General features: G+C 30.9%; 1 protein-coding gene across 3 annotated transcripts; it reads left to right on the top strand.

Annotated features, from left to right (window-relative positions):
* Window positions 1–2,490: 2,490 nt before the first annotated feature.
* On the top strand, window positions 2,491–7,662 carry LOC125841607 (uncharacterized). 3 transcript variants are annotated; one of them, XM_049520765.1, is made up of 9 exons: window positions 2,491–3,081; window positions 3,796–3,970; window positions 4,177–4,254; window positions 4,595–4,958; window positions 5,082–5,194; window positions 5,356–5,520; window positions 5,627–5,766; window positions 7,122–7,214; window positions 7,309–7,662. In XM_049520765.1, the coding sequence occupies exons 1-9, from the start codon at window positions 2,978–2,980 to the stop codon at window positions 7,466–7,468; spliced, it is 1,392 nt and encodes a 463-aa protein (XP_049376722.1). In that variant the 5' UTR covers window positions 2,491–2,977; the 3' UTR covers window positions 7,469–7,662. The 3 variants fall into 3 exon arrangements, with proteins under 3 accessions (XP_049376722.1, XP_049376723.1, XP_049376724.1); XM_049520766.1 differs by lacking the exon at window positions 7,309–7,662 and having other exon boundaries at window positions 5,856–7,211; XM_049520767.1 differs by lacking the exon at window positions 3,796–3,970 and having other exon boundaries at window positions 2,847–3,081.
* Window positions 7,663–23,847: the final 16,185 nt, after the last annotated feature.

Genomic DNA, 23,847 nt, shown 5'->3' with positions numbered 1-23,847 from the left:
GGTTTATTTCATTTACCATTGTTGACCGTCTTTTCGATTTTAAAAGTAGATGATTTATCTTTTTTAAATTTAAAAATGACATTTTGTGAGTGATCAATTTATTAAGATGACAATTATTTATCCTCAAATAATTCAAGTGAAAAAATAACAAACATGACAACAAAATTGTTCTTCTCATAGCTAGTTAGAAGACCATAAAAAATAATATTGTCCTGCAATTATCTACCTTGACCCAATTACATAATAATTCAAGGGTATATTTGGAAAGAAGCTTTTTATAGAGTTTAATCCAAATAGAAGATGAGGTGGGAAACAATGAACCAAACACTTGATAAAAATAAACTTTGCATTACTAATCCCTACACTACTAATCCATGCATTACTAATCCCTGCATTATTAATCTTTATACCAAAGGATCCCTAATTTTAACTTGGATATCACATTTAATCCCACAAAGAATTTAAACTTAGTAATATGAGTATCTAATTGATATATCACTTATTGTGTCTTTACCATTGAAAAAAAAAAGTCACAAAACACTTAATAAGATGATCACTTTATCGGTCATATTTCACAGGTCCGTCGATAGTTGTCTAGTTTTAGGGCTAAGAGTAGAAATTTTAAAAATATAGCCTATATAGGTGTTAAAATTAGTAGGCTTTTTTAAACTTATATTACTTGATATTTGAAATTAAAGTTGAAAAAAGTAATATTTGATATACTAAGTAATTAATTTGTGTTTAGCGTGAAAAGACAATTCAAAATTTGTAAATAAAAACTTAAAACAAACTTTGAAGAATATCTAAAATTTAATTTTCAAATTTGAAATTTAAAATAAATAAATATTTATTTAAAATAATTTTCAAATAATTTTTAAATATTTTTGAACCAAATATATGGATAAACAAGCTAGAGTGGAATATTATCTTGGTGGGGCAAAGGCGTGGGGTGTTGCCCATAATACAATGCCTCGATAAAGTCGATTCAATCATAGAATATATACACAAAATGTTTGATTATGACTTATGAGGATATCCTTATTTTTTGGATAATATACAAACAAGAAAATTAATAAAATACCTCTTCCTTTCTTGGTGGAAGTGCTATAGCTTTTGTTATTATATATATACCCTATATTTTAATTTAAGACAAATTTTAATTTTATGAATTAAAAAATTAACATTTGATTTCTTTCTGATATTAAGTTTTCCGAAGAGAAAAAACTTCTTACAGTCTCATAGATGTCTTTACTAATATCATCAATATTTTTAAAGTAATAAAGAGGTTAATACCATCTATTTCAAAAGTTCTAAGGATTTGATTAATGTACTTAAATACATAAAATACACCAAAACTCAAATCGTTGTATTGATCATTAATTACAACTTCAATAAATAATTATATAAAAAAATAACAAACTTGAACATCATCCCATTATAGACCACACAAGTCACTAGACAAGGCAACATGATTAACAATTCATGAATTGGGTATATATTCCACTTTATCATTGCAATCTTTGAATTTTTGTATTTCTATTTTTGTTTCATACATAAATATTAAACTCAAAAAGTGAAATCACATTATTTTCTTAACAAAAAACATTATCAAGAACCTCTTAGGCCTCATATCATAATCTTGATCGTGATAAGAAAAATCATTTAGACAACCATCACTTTCACTTTACCTAAATTTCACTTCATAACCATCATCGATTATCACAATATTACTAAATGCACATACTCACAAAAAGATAACTATTTTTTCTCAAAGATTTTTTGTTAACTAAAATTCATCAAGTATTTGCAAAAATTAAATATGCTCACTTGACCAACTTATATAAAAGTATAGTTAATAAATCATTTTAAATTTATCAGTATCTTTAATTTGAAACAGTAAGTTCTAGAGGAAGTCCTTATGAGAGAGAAAACCTTAATAGAGTAGCTGGCTTTATTTGTTGCCTAGTAGAGCAATCTTTAATATTCTCTTTAATTTATTTTATTTATTTATTTTAACAAATCATTTTTTTTTCATTACTACATAAATAATATTAATAGTTAAATTTACAGTTTTAATAACATATTCCTCTAATTAAATTTTTCTTTAAAATCTTGGCAGATAAACATGAGTTAGTTATAGAGGAGCAGAAGTCAATAACTTTAAATGTATAACCAAAAAGAAAATATTTTATTTATTTTAAAAAAACATTTATTTTTCTTTTTAATCTATTTAAAAAATATATATTATTTTATTTATTTATAATATTCTAATTTCAACTTTTCACGTGACAAAAATATTCCTACACATTTAACGTAGCTTTAATTTATTTTCTTAAATTTGGAGTCAATTTCAAGTGCCCCATTCTTTTGTAAAGAGTAAAACTTTTTGGCTTTGTACAGTACAAGATGATGATGATGATGATGATGATGATTGCTATAAAGAGTACCCACAAGAAAAAGGAAAAATGAGTTCTTCAATAGTTTCATACCTTTTCTTTCACTTTTCTATGTGACAAAGGAGAAAGCAAAAGGGGTTAATTGTGTAAAAAAAAGTAAGAAAAAAAAGAGGTGGGTTTTATGAGCTGATGCTGAAATTGGGTTTCTCCAATAGCATGGATCTTGGCAAATCTTGGAATAGTAGTAGTAGTAATAGTAGTGTTGTCAGCTCTTCCCATAGTTTTAATTTCAGTTACTTCCATTCATTAACGTCAGCTCTCTTGTTTTTGTCTTTTGGGAGTTCAGTTTCAGTACCCAAAATGGTCTTATTTAATTTCTCAACCATTATACCTTCTTTTGATGATGATTTGATTGTAAAGTTTAAATCTTTTTCATTTTCTTGAAGAAGAAAGACTCCAATTTAATCAACATCACTCTCTCCTCAACTGTTTCTTTTGTTTGTTTGCTTAGTTTTCTTGATTGTTTAGTCTTGTATCGTCAGCCCCCTTTTGTTTTTGTTCTCTTTTTAAAGACCTAGAGAATGCTGTGTGCATCATTGCCAGGGTTGAGTCATCAACAGATGTTGGTTGGAGGTACTGTCAAGGAACTTTCAGCAGCTATGGCTTCTTTGAATGTTTATAGCAGGTAAAGATTTGTGCTTTTTTGTTCAAGAATTGATTTGAGTTTTATTGGATTGTTTTTTAGTTTTGCTGTTTGAGATGATTGATTGATGGGTTGTAAGTTTCATTGTTATTTGTTTATCTATGAGTAGACTCTTTTTTTGTTTGAATGTNTAAGTTTCATTGTGTTAAAGAATGACAAAAGTCCCACATCGGTGGTTAATAAGATGGGTGGACTCCTTATAAGGCTTGGACAATCCTCCTCCCTTTGAGCTAGCTTTTGGGGTGTGAGTTAGGTCTAAGACTTAATTTAACATGGTATTAGAGCAGGACCCGTCTCACCCGATGTTGAGGCCCCCAAAATAAAAATTGCCCACGCACCATATGCTAAGCACTGAAGTCCCACATCCGTGGTTAATGAGATGGGTGGACTCCTTACAAGGCTTGGGCAATCCGACCTAATTTAACACATTGTTATTTGTTTATCTATGAGTAGACCCTTTTTTTGTTTGAATGTTTACAGCAGGTAAAGATTTGTGCTTTTTTGTTCAAGAATTGAATGGGGGGTTTTGGATTTTGGTTATTGAATTGTTTATTATTTTCTTGGTTTGAGATGAGTTGATTGATAGGTTGTAACTTGTAAATTTCATTATTACTTGGTTATTTATTAGAAGAACAAGCATTTTGTGTTGCTAGTACTAGGTAAATTCCCAGACCCTTTATTCTTTCCGATCATCAGGTGTGGTTTTGATGGTCGTGTTGGATGTTGGATTGGGAATGAGAAAGGAAGATGGAACAAATTGGCTGCTGCAAGTACAATGGCACCAAAGAAGAGGAGGTTGAGCATTTCCCCTCTGGCTTCCTCTGCTCTGGCAGAAACCCCATATACATCTAGAGCCGAATTCTATCACGAGGTTGGGATTATCATTTCTTGTGATATGCCATATCTATTCAATGTATTCATGTTGTTAAAAAGTCCTGATTTGGTATTACTAGTTTAATTTCTGCGCTTTAATCAGTTTATTCCACTAAACATTTTAAAGGGCCTGTTGTCATTTGTCGATTGGAGTATGATGGTATAAATTTTGGCGCGTTTATTGAGGATTTTGCGATTTGGCAGGTCCTTAACGATGCTAGAGAAAAATTTACCCAGGAGATATCTTTCCAATCCAAGGACAAAGATATTTCTTTGGCAAAGGTATTTATGAGTGTTGTTCACCTCTTTTTGTTCAAAGTAGTTGATTTATTGCATTTTCAATTTCAAATAGCAGAAATGACTAAGTTCACTTTGCACTTATATTAAAAAAATGACTAAGTTCACTTTGCACTTATATTCAAAAAATGACTAAGTTCACTTGCGAGCAGCAATTTTGTATATTCTGTTCATAAACAGTTTTTTGGCATTGAGCGATGGAACGGTAGTGTATGAAATGTTGACAGTTGTCATAAAAGTAAAATCGTAAATTGGTTTTCTCCTTTGTTTGTAAGTTTATTGATGGTCCCTCACGTGTGTTTGTTGTTTCCTACTCTACGTATAGGCTTTGCTTTACGTGGCCTCTGAAGATGAGGCATTTATGGCTTTCAACCGGGAGATGGATGCTCATTCACTCCAAATTGAGAGGAGATCAGCTTCATTGGCTTCTCATGCCACAGATTGGACTTGCGTGGAGGCCATGCCTCTTGCTGGAAAAAATATGAATGAATGGATGGTTGAGTTGGATGTTATTGCGAGAGAAGTGGAGGCGGAGCTAGTTTCAAGAGAAATAGGATGCGATTTGGTTGAAGTTTTAGATGCCGTGAATATGGTGCTTTTCAAGTCAAGGGGTTTCAAAAGGTCACCTGTACTTGTGGATTCAAAGTGTGCATACCTGCATTCAGTATTAAGCTCTGGATATTGTAGTGGTATATTTTCTTGTTCCCTCCCCGCTATCATCATTATTTTGCATATGTACGAAATCCTGCAACCTCAAAATTCTTGTTGACCGCTGATAATGCGATCTGACGTAGTGCCTACTTTCTTTACAGCAATTTTGCTTAGTGTCATTTATATTGAAGTCTGTCGAAGACTTAATCTGACCATTGTGGGATCCCGAGTTGGGGAAGATTTTTTGATATGGCCTCAAACTGGAAACCCTGAGGTGTGTTGTTCTGAACTCATAGATGATGTCAACATCTGTCTTTGTTCGTCCATCCTGTACCATTTTACTTCCTTTATATTCTATTCCTTCAGAAGTTTGTAATGCATGGTATTAATGCCCAATAATCTCATTGAATTTGAATTGTTTTGTTACTCTTATAGGAGCTATTCAAGGTTATCTCTGGTCATAGCTTGTTTGGTATTGTTAATGGGAAGTGTGTCGATGACCCTAGAGCAAAGGCTTCTGACATCAATAGCAATTCTTTGCCGGGGCTTGAGTTAGCAACAAACCGAGATATTATTGGAATTGCTTTGGCTAATTTGATGGTAAGATGTATTCCCTTGTAAAGAGAAGTCGGTAGTGCTGTTTTAGTTTACATTCATGCATCTCACCATGTTGATGCTATGGTTGTAACCAAAACTATTCTTTCAGAGGCTTCACTGGAAACGTGCTTCAAGAGCAAATCATGGTTTGATGCTGACTTCTCCGCTTAGATCTGTTGATCATGCAGATGATAAGTCTAGCAAGACTAGTTGTCTGAATGTTCCATTGTTGCGGCCTCAAGATTTGAGGTAACAATCTTATCCTCTCTTGTTTTCTTTTTACAACTTTTGGGTCTCGTTCCTGATTAAGCAGGCGCCACTTTCTCTTGTCCCTACAGGTTCAAGATGCTAAATTGCAACCTTTGGCATGAGAAAAGGAGAATTGAGAATATTGGACGCATATTGTTATTTTATTGATTCTGACATACTACTAAAACTCTAACATTCCACTAAAATAACCACTTAATCAATCTTGCTGCGATATAATAGATGCTTATACCTCCATTTAAGTTTATAACATAACGAACTATAGGGTAAAAGATTCCTCACTGATCTAGCTTCATATTGGTATTAAAAGCCCTTTCTATTTCAATATACTGATCAAATTGAAAATGACTAGATACTGCATTATGCAGATAGATTGACTTTCTTTTTACATACTTTTAGCCTCTTCGCCCTTTTACTCCTTTAATGTTGTTTCTCTTCACCTCTCCGACATTCCTTTTAGAAATCCAAGAAAGCTAACCTTATCTTTCTCCCTTTCTGATCTTTAGGATTTGATGCTCTTTTTAGATACTGTAGATACAAAATATACCATGTTTGGATGCATTTATTATATTTGATAGTTGAGGCCAACTATTCGGGGTTTTTTGTTCCACCAAATCTATTAGTTTTTCTTACAAAATCAAGTCAATCTCCTAACCAAATGTTGTTAAACAGGCAAATATGCTTGCCTGATGATCAACCATTAATTACTTGGAAAAGGAAGTGGTATGCTGGGGGCGGGGGTGGGGTGTTACAGAAGTAACAATGATACCTCATCCACTGCCACATAGAAATGCATGATGGTCTTTTTGCATCTACATTCTTTTTTAGGGGAGTATCTGTTTCTGTTTAGAAATATCCATTCAGCACTCTTTCCTGCTTTTTTCTTCTGTTGTGCATAGTATTGAGATGGTAATAATTGGTACCCGTTATTTCTTCGTTGTATATCAAGTAACAATGAAGTAGGAATTGAGTCATTTGCCAAATTGCAGTACACACATGGGACATATAGAGTTTTTAAGCTATCAAATAGGGCCATAACACTACTTGGCATTTAATGATTATCTTTTAAGCATTATGTTTTATCTAACGTGCAGAACCATGCTAGTCTCGAGTAAGGATGGATCATTTTCCATCTTACTTTTCTCGATGATAAGCAAAACGATCCAAGATTTGTGTATTTTCTTAACTAATTGCAGGTGTTGTGCTTAAATTATGGTTTTTCTGGTTATCACTCAGATTTCTGACCTTTGCATTAGGTCATTAACTTGTATCTGTATGTAATATCTGTTCACTTATAATGACATTATGTCTCTCTGGAATGGCACAATACTTTCTAGGCTGGCCATTATGGCTTCAGAAAGATTGCTCATTCTGCAGCCACACAATTGGGCTCTGAGGAGAGACCATGGAATGATGTTGTACTATAGTAGGTATGCCTTATCTGAAATTTCCTTTTTCCTTCTCATTTTCGACATGCTTTCACGGAACAGACTGTTGTTTTGACATATAAATAACATGCATCAGGGAATATGAAGAGGCAGTTCAGGAGCTTAGCATTTGCATGGCCTTTGCCCCAGAAGAAGAAGCAGAAGTTTTGGAACCATTTGTTGAGAAGCTACACTTGTTGCGAGTCGAATCGTCTTGGAAGTCTCAGGGAAAGAAAGGCCATTTAACAGTTTCTTGAACTGTTTCTGGTTTGTAGAGCCATTGAGTTTGTATTAAAGAGCACCACAACCAGTAGAACTTTAGCTGCAATATCTTTTTTTTGGGCCTTGTGTACATATTTTCCTTCAACCAGAGGCTAAATTTGCATCCTTCCTATAATGAGATGAATAACAGAAGTACTTAATGGGAAAATCTTCTTGACGCTTCTAGAAATGAGTCTTGCAATGCGTGGTCTATCATATTCATCTGCAAGTACTATTTTTTTTATACAAAGATGCAAAACCACTATGTTTAATGCTAATGTAATAAGATTATGAAAAGAAATAGTTTGAAAAGGCTACTTCTCCACTGCCAGTTACATCAAATTGTTAAGTGATTAATCATTATTTGTAGGCTGAATATGACTGATTAGCTGACAAGATTAAGTGGAATTATCCTAGTTATAAGTACCCTCAAAAGTCCAAACATGCAATGTGGTCCCAAGTTTACACCCTCTTAAGATAAACAAAGAAATCAAACGTAAGTTAGGTTGAATTTGTTATGCTTTCTTTATCGTTTTCTTTCTTCTATTACTTGGAGATTGACGCAATTGAGCAGAGGGTCTTTCGAAAACATCTCTATCTCCATGATGTAGTAGTAAGATCTACATACACTCTACCCTCCCCATATCCTATTGAGTGGATTTCACTGGAGATTTTGTTGTATTATGATTATAGATAATTAACATGTTAAATAAAAAACCTACTTTCAAAAATATTTTGACAGAACTTATGATTGATCAATCTAATTTTGATAGCCTGAAACAAATTAGGCTGAAATGGAGCAAATAAATTAACAGGTCAATTTTCTACCTAAACATAAACAGACTGGACTAATTATATTTTTGGACTAATTTTATCACATCTACCTAATGTATATGAAGATCACTAGACATTAGGAAAAATTGTACAACAAAGACATCTTGGACTTATTAGCAAGAATCATGTAAAAGAATGGCATGATATGTGCTTGTTTTTTAGTAAACAAGGCTGCTCTCAATGAGAATGACATGAATAATATTACTCAATCACTATATAATAGTTGTAGATATATATCATATTCATCTACATGCATTATTATTGCCACACGGCAATCGTTCAATGGATTACTTTTGTAATGTCTGTCACATGAAGATGCTCAACAAAGATCGATGAGATTCCTTTTGGTACATTGCTTATAGCATGAGACTAACACAGCTATAATTTGGACTCTACGAAAAGTAGGAAAATAAAAGAGGCGTTTCCACAAAATTTGCCTCATTTTCTGAATAAAATGCATATTGAATGACATATATTAACTTTCTTCATTCAATATTTGCCTTTCTTGTAGTAATTCATTAATCTACTCTTCTTCAATAGTCTCAAGCATGGATATAATTGTCTTTTTTTGTTCTTATTATAAATTTTCTAATTATAGCTTCAATTTTTGTTTGTTATGCTAATTGTGGTATTCATATAATTAGTTTCTGCGTATTTCGATTAATTTTAGAGAATCTCACCAATACATAATTATTGAATAACTTTGTTTATCAAGACGATCTCTAGCATAAAATTAGTGGTCCAGATATATAAATTTGTTACTATACAAGATTCATGGATTAAATTGACAGATAGTCATTTTTGGTCAATTCATCTTTAGCCAACATTTTAAAGTTTAGCCATTTATAATCGGAGTTTTGTTTTTAGGACATAACTAAATTCAGTTTTGAGACCTAATAGCATAAGAAAATAAGAAAATTGTGGAGTGCATATAGCTTTCTAGCGATAGTCAGGGGCGGCTGGCAAGGCATGTAAAAAAGTCCTTGGCCTTAGGCCCCCAATTTTAGGGGCCCTCATTTTTTAGTTAATTAGGTAGGATTAAATTAAAAAAAAAAATTAGAACTAAGACAATAAATGCAAAGGCCCCATTTTTTAGTTAATTAGAAAAGATTAAATTTTAAAAAAATAAAATTGTTAGAGCTAATAAGTCAATAGTGTAAACGGCTAAATGAAGTGATGGTCATAGATATGACCATGACTTTTTAACTTTTCCATAAAAAGTTGAAAAGTTGTGTACTTTTTTTTAACTTACAAGTTATCTTCTTTTTTTTACCTTATTTTGTTTTCTAATTTTATTTTTATATATTCTATTCTCCTCCCTTCTATTTCTTCTCACTTTCTATTTTCTAATCTTAAATCTCTCTCTTATAAAGCTAAGAAAAATTTACTTGTTCTATTGATAATTTATATTTTAAATATGGAGAAAACTATATTGCAGCAGCCCGATTCATTTTCGGAAATCAAGTCTTCATAGCTTTTGAATTTGGTAATATCATTCTAATTTCTAATATTATTTTTGTTTTGTGTCTTATGTTTATTATATTTTTTATTTCATATTGTAAATAGTGTTTAAAATATTTGTTAGATTTTAATATGTCAACTAGAAAATATGAATCCGGTCATTCAAAACTTAAAAGAAAAAGAAAAGTCGACAACTTGATAAAATCTCAAAAAGGTGCTCTTGATAAATTTTTGGAAAACAATGATAAAATTAAATCAAAAAAGGTAGGGGAATGCTCTTTAGAAGAACAAGTTACAAACTTAGTTGAAGTTGAGTAGATAATGATATAAACCAAAAAGAAGAAGAAGGAGAGGAAATTAGTGAAAAGTCGGATGTAGATTCCCAAGAAAATCAAGAACTTATAAATGAATTAAATAATCATACTCCTAAAAATATCTATGATCCTAGTCAATGGAATATTGTTGATACAAAGTCAAGAGACTTATTAGTAGAAAAGAGACCAATTAGAATTACCAACACATGTTTTCCAAAGGATAAATTTTTAAGGCACTTTTCTACTACATATTATTTTCAAAAGTTGACAAATGGAGAAAGACATGAAAGAAGATGGTTAGTTTATTCCAAAGATTTGAATAAGGTATTTTGTTTTTATTGTAAGTTATTTAATACGACCTTTAATGCAAAGAATAATAAGTTAGCTAATGAAGGTAGTAGAGATTGGAAAAATCTTACTACTAAGCTTAGAACCCATGAAACAACTAGCCAACATTTATTAATATGAGTTCATGGATTGATTTAGAATTTAGATTGCGTAATAATAAAACAATCGATAAAAACATTCAAGACCAAATTAATAGAGATAGAGAACATTGGAAAAATGTATTGTCAAGAATTATTTCCGTCATAAAAACTCTTGAAGAAATAATTTGGCATTTAGGGGGAAAAATGAAAAAATCTATCAAGAAAATAACGGAAATTTCTTGAGTCTTATTGAAATGATTGCAGAATTTGATCCAATTATGCAAGAACATATTCGACGAATCAAACATGATGAAATTCATAATCATTATCTTGGACATAATATTCAAAATGAATTAATAAATTTATTGGCAAGTGAAATTAAGAACAAGATTATTGAAAAAGTTATAAAAACAAAGTATTTCTCTATCATACTTGATTGCACGCCAGATATAAGTCATCAAGACCAAATGTCTTTTATAATACGGAGTGTAGATATTTCGACAACTCCAATAAATGTAACCGAATATTTCTTAGAATTCTTAAAAGTGGATGATACAAGTGGAAAAGGTCTTTTTGAAGTTATTTTAGATGAAATAAAATGTATTGGACTTGATATTGATAATTTAAGAGGACAAGGATATGATAATGGGTCTAATATGAAGGGAAAACACCAAGGAGTGCAAAAAAGACTTCTTGATATAAATCCTAGATCATTTTATACACCATGTGGTTGTCATAATCTAAATTTGGTACTTTGTGATATGGTTAATTCTTGTACGAAAGCTATATCATTCTTTGGAGTGGTACAACGTATATATTCACTATTTTCTTCGTCTACTAAGCGGTGGAAAATTTTAAAAGATAGTGTACCTAGTTTAACTCTTAAATCATTGTCACAAACACGGTGGGAAAGTAGTATTGAAAGTGTTAAAGCAATAAGATTTCAAACTCCACAAATAAGAGATGCTTTATTTAAATTAGAAGAAGTTAGTGATGATCCAAAAATAAAAAGTGAAGCTAATTGTTTAGCAATTTTTGAGCTTGAAAATTTTGAATTTTTATTGGGTATGACTATTTGGTATGATGTACTATTTGCTGTAAATTCAATTAGCAAAAGTTTACAATCAAAAGATATGCATATTGATGTCGCTATAGATCAATTAAGAGATTTAGTTTCTTTTTTTAAAACATATAGAGAAGAAGGATTTACAAGTGCTATGATTTCGGCTAAGGAAATTGCATTAGAGATGAACCTGTATTTCGTAAAAAACGTATAATTTATAGAAAAAAACAATTTGATGAAAATGTTGATAATGAAATCACAAGATCTCTTGAAGAATCATTTAGAGTTGATTACTTCTTATACATAGTAGACCAAGCCATCTTTTCACTTCAAAATAGATTTGAACAATTTGAAGTATATGAAAATATTTTTGGTTTTCTATTTAGTGGGAAAAAATTGAGATCATTAGATGATGAGAATTTTTAAAAAAATTGTCTTAATCTTGAATGTTCCTTAAAACATAATACTCACTCCGATATTGACGGTTTAGACTTATTTTTTGAATTAAAAGTGTTAAGGGAAATCATAAAAGTAGAAGACAATACTCTAATTGAGATACTCAATCAAATAAAAAGACTTGATTCTTTTCCAAATGCTTACATTGCTTATAGAATAATGTTAACAATTCCCATAACAGTCGCCTCAGCCGAAAGAAGTTTTTCAAAATTAAAAATAATAAAATCTTATTTAAGATCGACAATGTCTCAAGAAAGATTAAGTGGTTTGGCTATATTATCAATTGAAAAGGAATTATTAGAAGAGATTGACTACACAAAAATTATTAACAACTTTGCATCTCAAAAAGCTAGAAAAATAGATTTAAAATAAAAACATTTATAATTTTTTTTAAGACCTCTAGTTTGATTTTGGCCTTAGGCCACCAATGGGTTTGAGCCGCCCCTGGCGATAGTAATTGAAAATGGTTAGAAAGTAGAGGAATATTTCTAATACAGTCGAAATATTAAAGATAACCAAAGTAAAAGAAACAACAATAAGATATGCGAGCTCCCATTTCATCCACCTTAATCTAATACAATGTGCTACGTCTTCGTCGGTCTCCTTATTTCCTTAGATTATAGACGATAATAAACACGTGTATTTTGCATGCAGGGGGCAATCAATCTATTTTGTCTTGTAACCCATTTCTTATGCGCATGAGATCACTCTTTTTTTACTAGCTTTTTACAAATTTAATAATAGACAATTCAATGTATGAAGGGAAATTTTTTGGTTCCCCAATCAACGAGAGACACCTTGTCTATCACATATGACAAGAAAGAACAAAAGGAAAAAGATTCACAAAAGGCATATGATACATAAACGTAACTCTAAACTTAACTTTAACTAATAACTATGACCTTTAACTTTACCGGTACCCAAGTAGACATTTTAACTATTTAAAAAATACACAAATAAACACTCCAATCCTAATTACAAAATGTGAGAAATACACCCAAATCACGTGTGTCAATAGTAAATGTAATATCACAAAAATTATAAAATCAAATCAGAAGGAAGATCTCTCAAATTATCCTATTAATTACTTAATGTGATGTAATGAAAATTATAAAATCAAATCAGAAGAAAGATCTCTCAAATTATCCTATTACTTAATGTAATGCAATGAAAATTATAAAATCAAATCAGAAGGAAGATCTCTCAAATTATCCTATTACTTAACGTAATGCAATGAAAATTATAAAATAAAATCCGAAGAAAGATCTCTCAAATTATCCTATTACTTAATAAAATAAAATGAAAATTATAAAATAAAATCAGAAGAAAGATCTCTCAAATTATCCTATTACCTAATGTGATGCAATGAGATGGAGATTTGCACACGCTTCTTTTCATAATCTTATAGTTTAAATAGACCAACTTAACCCTAATCTCTTTATCTAAGAATTCTTGCAAATTACTACTACTAAATAAAAGTTGGGATCAACTAATATCATGAAGTCTGTCATAAAGTTGGGATTATGTTTTGTTATTATAATATTGATGATGGTATTAGATGGCGCAAATGGATTTTCTGATGTTCAAAGATGTGCAAATGCTTGTATTACCAAGTGTGGCACTACTAATCTTCAATGTTACAATGATTGTCTACATCGTTGTGTCAAGCTTCTTCTATAGATCCATTTGCTCATTTCTCCCTTCTTTAGGTAAATAAAAAGTGGAGAACAGATTGAATAAATTAGATTCGAAATTTGAAGTTCATGTATTTATTATATTGACTTCAAGTTATTATTATAATATTTATTAAAATTATTACTATAATGTCTTCAAAGTTGTGCAATTTGAATATTCATTCATGTTTGTTGGGATTTTATTTTATTTTATTTTTTATTTAATTATATCGGTTGGCAAATTTATAGGTGGAGATTGATTTAATATGAAAACTTTTGTTTGACCACGTATTGTGCATGAGTTAATGTTCCAGGTCACTTATCATTTTATAATATATTGCATTATATTGTATTTTAAAGATTAATTTGATATTTAAATAAATTGAATCATTTTTTGTGTTTTATAATATCATACACCAACATATAAGGACTAAGTTTATAATATTACATAAATGAAATAAAATACAAAAAAGATACATTGTAAAATTAACACCAACAATCTATCTAATATAATCTCATAAGTGTGATCCGTAGAGGATCATAAGTAAGGTGTGACGTCTTTGGAGCAACGCACAACTGAGGTTTGAAGAAGATGAAATGTAGGCAATAGATTTTACTCGTCTTACATAGGCAATAGATTTTACTCTTAAGTAACATGTGGTTACATCAAATTAATTACGTATCTAGTACCTCCATGAGGTAGTGGTAAGATCTACGTACATTCTACCCTCTCCAAATCCCATTTAGTAGATTTCACTGGGTATATTGTTGTTGTTATAGTAGTTTTATATGATTATATATACTTTCAAAAATTAAAGAATTGCATGATGTGTGCTTGTTTTCTACTAAACAAGGCTCTTCTCAATGAGAGTGACATGAACAATACTCAATCATTGTATAATAGTTGTAGATATATATCATATTCATCTACATGTATTATTCTTGCCACCCAACAATCGTTCAACATACTACTTTTTATAATGTCAGTCACATGAGATGCTCAACAAAGGTTGATTAGATTCTTCGACCTCAATAATTTTGGCTTCAATTAAGTGTTTAGAATGAAAAATCCAGTATGTGAGATCAAGAACACTTTTCTTTTAATAAAATTATTATGGAAATTAATGAAGCGTGATATAGCGTCCATATATCAAATGCTTATAACATGAGAACTAACGCAACTAACGTTTCCACAAATTTTGCCTAATTTTCTGAATACAATGCATATTGAATGACATTCAATTTTGAGACCTAATTCAATTTCTGAATACAATGCATATTGAATGACACATTCAATTTCTGAATACATAGCATATTGCTTAAATTTATTATTTTGGTCCGATAATTATATTCATCTAATTTGGCCTACGTATTAAAGTTTAGAAGTTTTATAATCGTTTTTTTAGGTGCATTCAATTTTGAGACCTACTAACATAAGAAAATCATGGAGTGTAGACTTTCCTTTATAAGTAGTTGGGTAATGGATATCTTTGTAGTGATAGTAATTAAACATGAGCAAATCGAACAGAAAATCGAACCAAACCGCCAATTGAGTCAATCCGAAAATAAAATCCGACTAGTGGTTTGGTTTGACTTGGTTTGGTTTTGAAAAAAAAACCCGACTATATTTGGATTGGTTTGGTTTTAACTAAAAACAAACAACCCAAGACCAAACCAACCCGACATTATATATATAATTTTAAAATTTTATTTTATACATAAAAATATTTACTTTGATATAATTTTTAAATATTTCTTATACTTTTTCATAGTTTTGTCTTTTAATAGATTATTTCAAGTTTGAAACTTAGAATTATGAATGGGCCAATAAAGATTATAGTCCACAGATGTTGGTAATTATAATAACGCTTAAATCAAATCAAATTAATACTAATGCAAAAAGAAAATCAATTCAACACTAAGAATGACAATAATATTGAATATTTGTTCTTTAGTTTTACATTGGTTTAGACAATTAAAATACATACTCTAATTTTAATTTCCTTTAATATTTAGTCATGTAACTAATACTTATTAAACTTAGTTTTAGCATGATTTAGTACTTTTAAATTATGATCATTTTCATTATGACTTGTTAATTTGCAATATTTGTTTTACGCGATTTCATTATTATTATTATTTTTGTTGGATATTTTAGTGTCATTAACCATATCATATTGTGTTATATTTTTAAGAAACATCTTAGATAATTGTATTTTGGTAGGACTAAAGAAATATTTGAAGTACAAGTAAATTGTAAGTTTGTATGAATATTTTACCGGAAAAACCCGAAAAAATCCGAAAAAGCCCGAGGTTGAAAAACCCGAATTTTATTGGTTTGGTTTGGTTTATAAATTTAAAAATCCGACACAAATGGTTTGATTTGATATTTGAAAAACCCGTACCAACCCGGCCATATACACCCCTAATCCCTAGTATCGACAATACAAATACAAAGACCAACCAAAGTAATAGAAACAATAAGAGGAATTAAATCGAAGCATAAGATAGGACACTTGATGCATACGAGCCTCTATTTTGTACACCTCAATCCAATACAATGTGTCACGTCTTCGTCAATCTTCTTATTTCCTTGGATTATAGATGGCAATAGACACATATATTTTGCGTGCAAGGGACATGCAATCAATTTGTCTTGTCTTGCAAGCTATTTCTTGTATGCGCAAGATCACTCTCTTTACAAACTTAATAATTGACAATTCAATATAAGGGGAAACATTTTCTTCTCCAATCAACGAGGGACACTTTATCTTTTACATACGACAAGTAAGAACAAAAGAAAAAAGATCCACAAAAATAAAAATGGCAACCCGGTGGTGGGGTAACTTGAAGTATATATAATTAATTAAGAGATAATTTCAGGCAGATAAACATAATATCACAAACAAAAGGGAGATTGGTGTGAAATTATCTAATTAATTAACACTACAATTAAAAAAATAATATTTAGCGACAATATATATGCACGTTAATAAAGAATGTTAAAACCCAATTATTAGCATTAATATAATTGCCATCGATCCAATGTCGCTATAGGCTTTAGAGACATTTACAAAGAGTCATAATTGCCTCTAAAAACATATATTTAATGACAATTAAGCTATTATCAATTGTCGTTAATTAATTATCGCTAAAGATTATTTATGGTACAGTGTAATATGATGCAATGAGATGGAGATTTGCTCACGCTTCTTTCCATAATCTTATAGCTTAAATAGACCAGCTTAACCCTAATCTCTTTATCTAAGAATTCTTGCAAATTACTACTACTAATTAAAAGTTGGGATCTATTTCTACAATGAAGTTTATCATAAATTTGGGATTATGTTTTGTTATTATTATATTATTGATGATGGTATTAGATGTAAAAGGATTTTCTGATGTTCAAATATGTGCAAACGCTTGTATTACCAAGTGTGGCATTACTAATCTTCAATGTTACAATGCTTGTCTACATCGTTGTGTTAAACCTTTTGTGGGGAGTCAAGATCAAATCGAAATCAAAATTTGAAGTTTATGAATAGCTACTTAATATTCGAATTTGTTTTATAAATTTGCCTCATTTTCTGAATAAAATGCATATTGAATGACATATATTAACTTTCTTCATTCAATATTTGTCTTTCTTGTAGTAATTCATTAATCTACTCTTCTTCAATAGTCCGCTAGGCAAGATGTGCCTAGGGCTAGTTTTATTAATAAAATGAAAAGGATCTCAAAGAGAAGAGTACAAGCAAGGGGGGCTAGGCCTTACCTTAGTAATTTTAATGAGGTAACAAACCTCTACTAATTAACAAGCATGAAGAAAATAAGAGCTAGAGAAAACTAGATATTTTATGATCATCATAGAGTTTATAATACACTCTGTGATGATACTACAAATGAGGATGCTTAAATAATAATTGTCTTTTTTTGTTCTTATTATAATTTTTCTAGTTATAGCTTCAATTTTTGTTTGTTATGCTAATTGTGGTATTCATATAATTAGTTTGTGCACATTTCGATTAATTTTAGAGAATCTCACCAATACGTAATTATTAGATAACTTTGTTCATCAAAACGATCTCTAGCATAAAATTAGTGGTCCAAATATATAAATTTGTTACTATACAAGATTCATGGATGAAATTGACAAATAGTTATTTTTGGTCTGCTAATTCATCTTTAGCCAACATTTTACAGTTTAGCCATTTTATAATCGGAATTTTGTTTTTAGGACACAGCTAAATTAAGTTTTGAGACCTAATAGCATAAGAAAATAAGAAAATCGTGGAGCGCATAAAATCCTTTAGAAATAGTTGGGTAGATTTTTAGTGATAGTAATTGAAAATGATCAGAAAGTAGGGGAATATTCCTAATACGATCATTAGAAATATTGAAGATAACCAAAGTAAAAGAAACAACAATAAGATAGGACACTAAATGCATGCAAGCTTCCATTTCATCCACCTTAATCTAATACAATGTGCTACGTCTTTGTCGATCTCCTTATTTCCTTAAATTATAGACGGTAATAAACACATGTATTTTGCGTGCAAGGGGGCAATCAATCTATTTTGTCTTGCAAGTCCATTTCTTATGCGCACGAGATCACTCTTTTTTACTAGCTTTTTACAAATTTAATAATAGACAATTCAATGTAGGAAGGGAAAATTTTTTCTTCCCCAATCAACGAGAGACACCTTGTCTTTCACATATGACAAGAAAGAACAAAAGAAAAAAGATTCACAAAAATAAAAGGCATATTGATACATAAACATAACCCTAAACTTAACTTTAGCTAACAACTATAACCTTTAACTTTATCAGTACACAAGTAGATATTTTTACTATTTAAAACTTACACAAATAAACACTCAAATCCTAATGACAAAATGTGAGAAATACACCCAAATCACGTGTGTCAATAGTAAACGTAATATCATAAAAAATATAAAATCAAATCAGAAGGAAGATCTCTCAAATTATCCTATTAATTATTACTTAATGTGATGCAATGGAAATTATAAAATCAAATTAGAAAGAAGATCTCTCAAATTATCCTATTAATTACTTAATGTGATGCAATGAAAATTATAAAATCAAATTAGAAGGAAGATCTCTCAAATTATTCTAGTACTTAATGTAATGCAATGAAAATTATAAAATCAAATTAGAAGGAAGATCTCTCAAATTATCCTAGTACTTAATGTAATGCAATGAAAATTATAAAATCAAATCAGAAGAAAGATCTCTCAAATTATCCTATTACCTAATGTGATGCAATGAGATGGAGATTTGCACACGCTTCTTTTCATAATCTTATAGTTTAAATAGATCAACTTAACCCTAATCTCGTTATCTAAGAATTCTTGCAAATTACTACTACTAAATAAAAATTGGGATCAACTTATATCATGAAGTTTATCATAAAGTTGGGATTATGTTTTGTTATTATATTATTGATGATGGTATTAGATGGCGCAAATGGATTTTCTGATGTTCAAAGATGTGCAAATGCTTGTATTACCAAGTGTGGCACTACTAATCTTCAATGTTACAATGATTGTCTACATCGTTGTGTTAAGCTTCTTCTATAGATCCATTTGTTCACTTTCTGTTTGCTCATTTCTCCCTTCTTTAGGTAAATAAAAAGCGGAGAACAGACTGAATTAGATTCGAAATTTGAAGTTCATGTATTTACTATATTGACTTCAAGTTATTATTATAATATTTATTAAAATTATAACTATAATGTGCTTCAAAGTTGTGCAGTTTGAATTTTCATTCATGTTTGTTGGGATTTTTTTAAAAATTTATATCGGTTGGCAAATTTATAGGTGGAGATTGATTTAATAAGAAATCTCACTTAATTATCATTAAATAATATATTGCATTATATTATATTTTTAAAGATTAATTTAAGATTTAAATAAATTGAATAGTTTTTTTGTCATTTTTTAATATCATACACCAACAATATAAGGTCTAAGTTTATAATATTACATAAATGAAATAAAATACAAAAATAGATACATTGTAAAATTAACACCAATAATATATCTAGTATAATCTCATAAGTAGTGTGATCCAAAGAGGATCATAAGTGAGGTGTGACGTCTTTGGAGCAACGCACAATTGAGGTTCGAAGAAGATAAAATGTAGGTAATAGATTTTACTCTTACATAGGCAATAAATTTTATTCTTAAGTAACATGTGGTTATATCAAATTAATTACGTATCTAATACCTCCATGAGGTAGTGGTAAGGTTTGCGTACAATCTACTATCTCCAAATCTCATTTAGTGGATTTTACTGGATCTATTGTTGTTTGTTGTTGTATAATAGTTGTAGATATATGTCATATTCATCTACATGCAATATTATTGCCACCCGACAATCGTTCAACGAGCTACTTTTATATTGTCAGTCACATGAAGTTGCTCAACAAAAATCGATTAGATCTTTGACCTCAATAATTTCGGCTTCAATTAAGTGTTTAGAATGAGAAATCAAGTATGTGGTCAAGAACACTTTTCTTTTAATGAGTTATTTTTTTAATAAGATTATTATGGAAATTAATGAAGCGTGATAAAGTGTCCATATACCCAATGCTTATAACATGGGAACTAACGCTACTAACGTTTCCATAAATTTTGCCTAATTTTCTGAATACAAAATGACACATTCAATTTTTGAATACATAGAATATTGCTTAAATTTGTTATTTTTGGTCCGCTAATTCATCTAATTTGGCCTACATTTTTAAGTTTAGACGTTTTATAATATTTTTTAGGTGCATTCAATTTTGAGACCTTTTTTTTTTTTGGTAATTAATGTGTATTATTATTTACCAAGTAGAATGTTTGTACAAAACTCTTGATTAGTTGGAGCAGCAAGCCTCACAACTGGATAACAACCTATCCTACAATTACAAAGGTTGACGAACCTATGGATAGACATTCATAGTATCTAACTTTTTTGCTAGCTTGATCCTCATGGATCCTCGAACATGGATCTCCTGGATAATTTGTCGCACCATGGTTCCCGCCTGTTTTCGGCCTTCAGAAAACACCCTGGAGTTCCTCTCAAGCCAAATACGGTATAGAGCTCCAGCTAAACTCATCTGGTATATCTCTGCTTGTATGCTATGTCCAGTTGCATGTGTAATTGCCCACTTTTTCTCCTCCTGCCAAGTACAAGGACCTCTAGAAATACCCTGCCATTGTAGCAGCTTGCTCCAGATCCACCCTGAGTAAGTACATTCAAAGAACAAATGATTATGACTCTCATTAACCTGGTTACGTAGAGAACATGAAGCTGAATCCAGTGCACCCCATTGCATTAATCGATCTCTAGTAAGCAACCTCTCCAAGATAACAATTTGTAATATGAATATCCACTTTGGACATTCCAGATTGTTACATATAAGTCTCCTCCAGTTCACTTTAGGCGTTACATTCCCCATGAGAACATAAACCTTCTTGATAGAAAAGCTAGTTTGCCTCATCAATTCTGGTTCAGTCCTGCCAATAGCATCCAAATACTTCTTTGCATTTAGGATTTTTTTCACCATCCATGAAGCCTGCTTAGACTTAGCTTTCCATATGCATCCATATTTTATATAGTATGTATGTACCCATATGACCCACAAGAGCTTGCAAAGTGCAGTCTTATTCCACCTATGGAGATTCATCCCTCTGGCAACCTTAGGATGACACAACTTTTCCCACGTTACAAGTGCCTTCTTTGATAAGTTGGTGCGTCCAGTCCAGAGGTACTTCCTACATACAGATTCTATCATTTGAATGACCTTTTTGGGTATTAAGAAAATTTGTGACCAATATATCTGAATAGCAAACAATACACTCTTAATAAGTTGGATCCTACCTGCGTAAGAGAGAAATTTTGCTGTCCATGAAGTAATTATCCCTAGTATCTTTTCAAGCAGTGGGTGACAATAAGCTTCTTGGAACTCAAAGGTACCCCGAGGTATTTAAAGGGCAGCTCGCCTTTTACAAATCCCAGAGTATTAAGTATAGCCTCCTGATACCCGTGTGGTACCCCTCCAAAATAAATGAAACTTTTATCATGATTGGCCTGCAACCCTGAAGCTTGTGAGAACTCCAAGAAGCACTCATACATTAGTTTAACAGACCCTTCATCCTCCCTACTGAACAACAAGTCATCTGCAAAACTTAGTTGGATAATGTTGAGTTTTTCACATTTTGGGTGGAAATTGAAGTTTGGACTTCTCTTAAGCCTCTTCAAAATTCTTGTGAAATATTCCATTACTAGCACAAAGAGATACAGAGATAAATGACCCCCTTGTCTTAGGCCTTTTTTTTGCAGGGAAGGGTAGAGTAGGATTACCATTCACCAGGATAAAATATGAAACTGTGGATACACATTGCATGATCTAGTGCACAAATGTCTCAGGAAAATTTAAACCTTCTAGGACCTGTTTTAAATATATCCACTCAACTGAGTCGTAGGTCTTTTTCATGTCAATCTTAAGCATACACCTAGGGGACATTCCTTTCCTTCCATAGTGCTTCACCAGTTCATGGCTAAGGATAATATTGTCCACTATACCTTTACTGGGTACAAAAGCTGACGGATTATTATCAATTAGCAAATCCATCACACCTCTCAGTCTATTCATAATGCCTTTAGAAATAATCTTGTACAAAGTGAGAGATAATATCTCAGAACGTCACCCAACTTTGAATAATTCACTTAGAAAGTCACTCAACTTTGAATAGTTTACTTAGAAAGTCACTCAACTTTGTTTTATAACTCAAAAGTCACTCAACTATGGTAATTTTACTTAGAAAGTCACTCAACTATTGATATTTTACTTAGAAAGTCACCCAACTAATTTAAATAATTTTTTCATTAGATTTTGTTAAATACAATTTTTGTTTTAAACTGTTTTTTTAACAGAAAGATGCTCTTTAATTATTTTATAAAATTTTGTTGAATATTTTAAAACTATTTTCTTAAAAAGTAATAAAAGATTGCTATATGCTACTGTGCGTTTTTTTTTAATTACTTCCGTTCAATTCCAATCTTCTTCTTTTTTTGGATCATTTTTCAGCATAATCAATTCGTCTATGCTGATGTACGTTTTTTTTTAAAAAAAATTGTAAGTTAAATAATTGGAGTGAGTCAATAAGATAATTAAAATAGACATTTTATTATTTATTAAAAATAGTTTAAAATAAAAATTAGATTTCAATAAAGCTTATTGAATAGATTATTCAAATTTGTTGGATGACTTTTTAAGTGATTTATCAATAGTTGAGTGACTTTCTAAGTGAAATACCAATATTTGAGTGACTTTGTATTATAAAACAAAGTTGAGTGACTTTCCAAGTGAATAACTCAAAGTTGAGTGACTTTCTAAGTGAACTATTCCAAGTTGAGTGACCATATGAGATATTAACTCTACAAAGTGGTGCAGCAGGCTATAGGTCTGAATTCAGTTACTTTGGAAGGGTTCTGAATCTTTGGAATCAGAGTAACATTAGTACAATTAATATGTTGATACATAATACCTGACTTGAAAAACTCCATCACAGCATCCTGGATATCAGGCCCTACAACTTGCCAAGCCTTCTTAAAAAAATATGCATTCATGCCGTCACAGCCCGGAGCCTTATTGTCCCCTATAGCCCATAAAGCATTATGTATTTCCTCCTTAGTGACAGGTTGGATGAGCCTCAACTGGTGTTCTCTATGCATGATTGTTCCTTCTTTGATAGTGGTCGGGTTAATAGCAGAGATTTGCGTTGCAGCAGTGCCTAGCAAGCCTCTATAGAACAAGGTAACCTCCTTCTCAATTTCCTCTTGTTTCTGTAACATAGTTCCTGATAGTGAGACCAACTTATTGATGCTATTTTGTGCCACTCTATTCTTCATGTTAGCAAAGAAAAATGAGTTGTTTTCATCCCCTAATTTCAACCAATTTACCCTTGATTTTTGTTTAAGTATACTCTCTTCAACCAAGTTCCATTTTTCCACCTCACCCCTTAGTGCCTTCTCGTGCGCAAAAGCTACATCCTGGTGATCAGTTCTCATACTTTCTTGTAGTTCTGCAAGGCAAGTCCTAGCAGTTTTTATTTTCTCAGCAACATTTCAAAA

The sequence above is a fragment of the Solanum stenotomum genome, chromosome 10 (assembly GCF_019186545.1).
Source record: "Solanum stenotomum isolate F172 chromosome 10, ASM1918654v1, whole genome shotgun sequence".
NCBI lineage: Eukaryota > Viridiplantae > Streptophyta > Magnoliopsida > Solanales > Solanaceae > Solanum > Solanum stenotomum.
Note: the sequence above shows the minus strand (reverse complement) of the source record. Positions and strands in the feature narration are given on the sequence as shown.

Bases quoted from the DNA above. Each gene is read 5' to 3' on its own strand.
- LOC125841607 (XM_049520765.1), top strand. From the start codon at position 2,978: ATGCTGTGTGCATCATTGCCAGGGTTGAGTCATCAACAGATGTTGGTT. The intron at 3,971-4,176 runs GTTGGGATTATC...GCGATTTGGCAG, and splicing joins GAGCCGAATTCTATCACGAG to GTCCTTAACGATGCTAGAGA. The intron at 4,255-4,594 runs GTATTTATGAGT...CTCTACGTATAG, and splicing joins AAGATATTTCTTTGGCAAAG to GCTTTGCTTTACGTGGCCTC.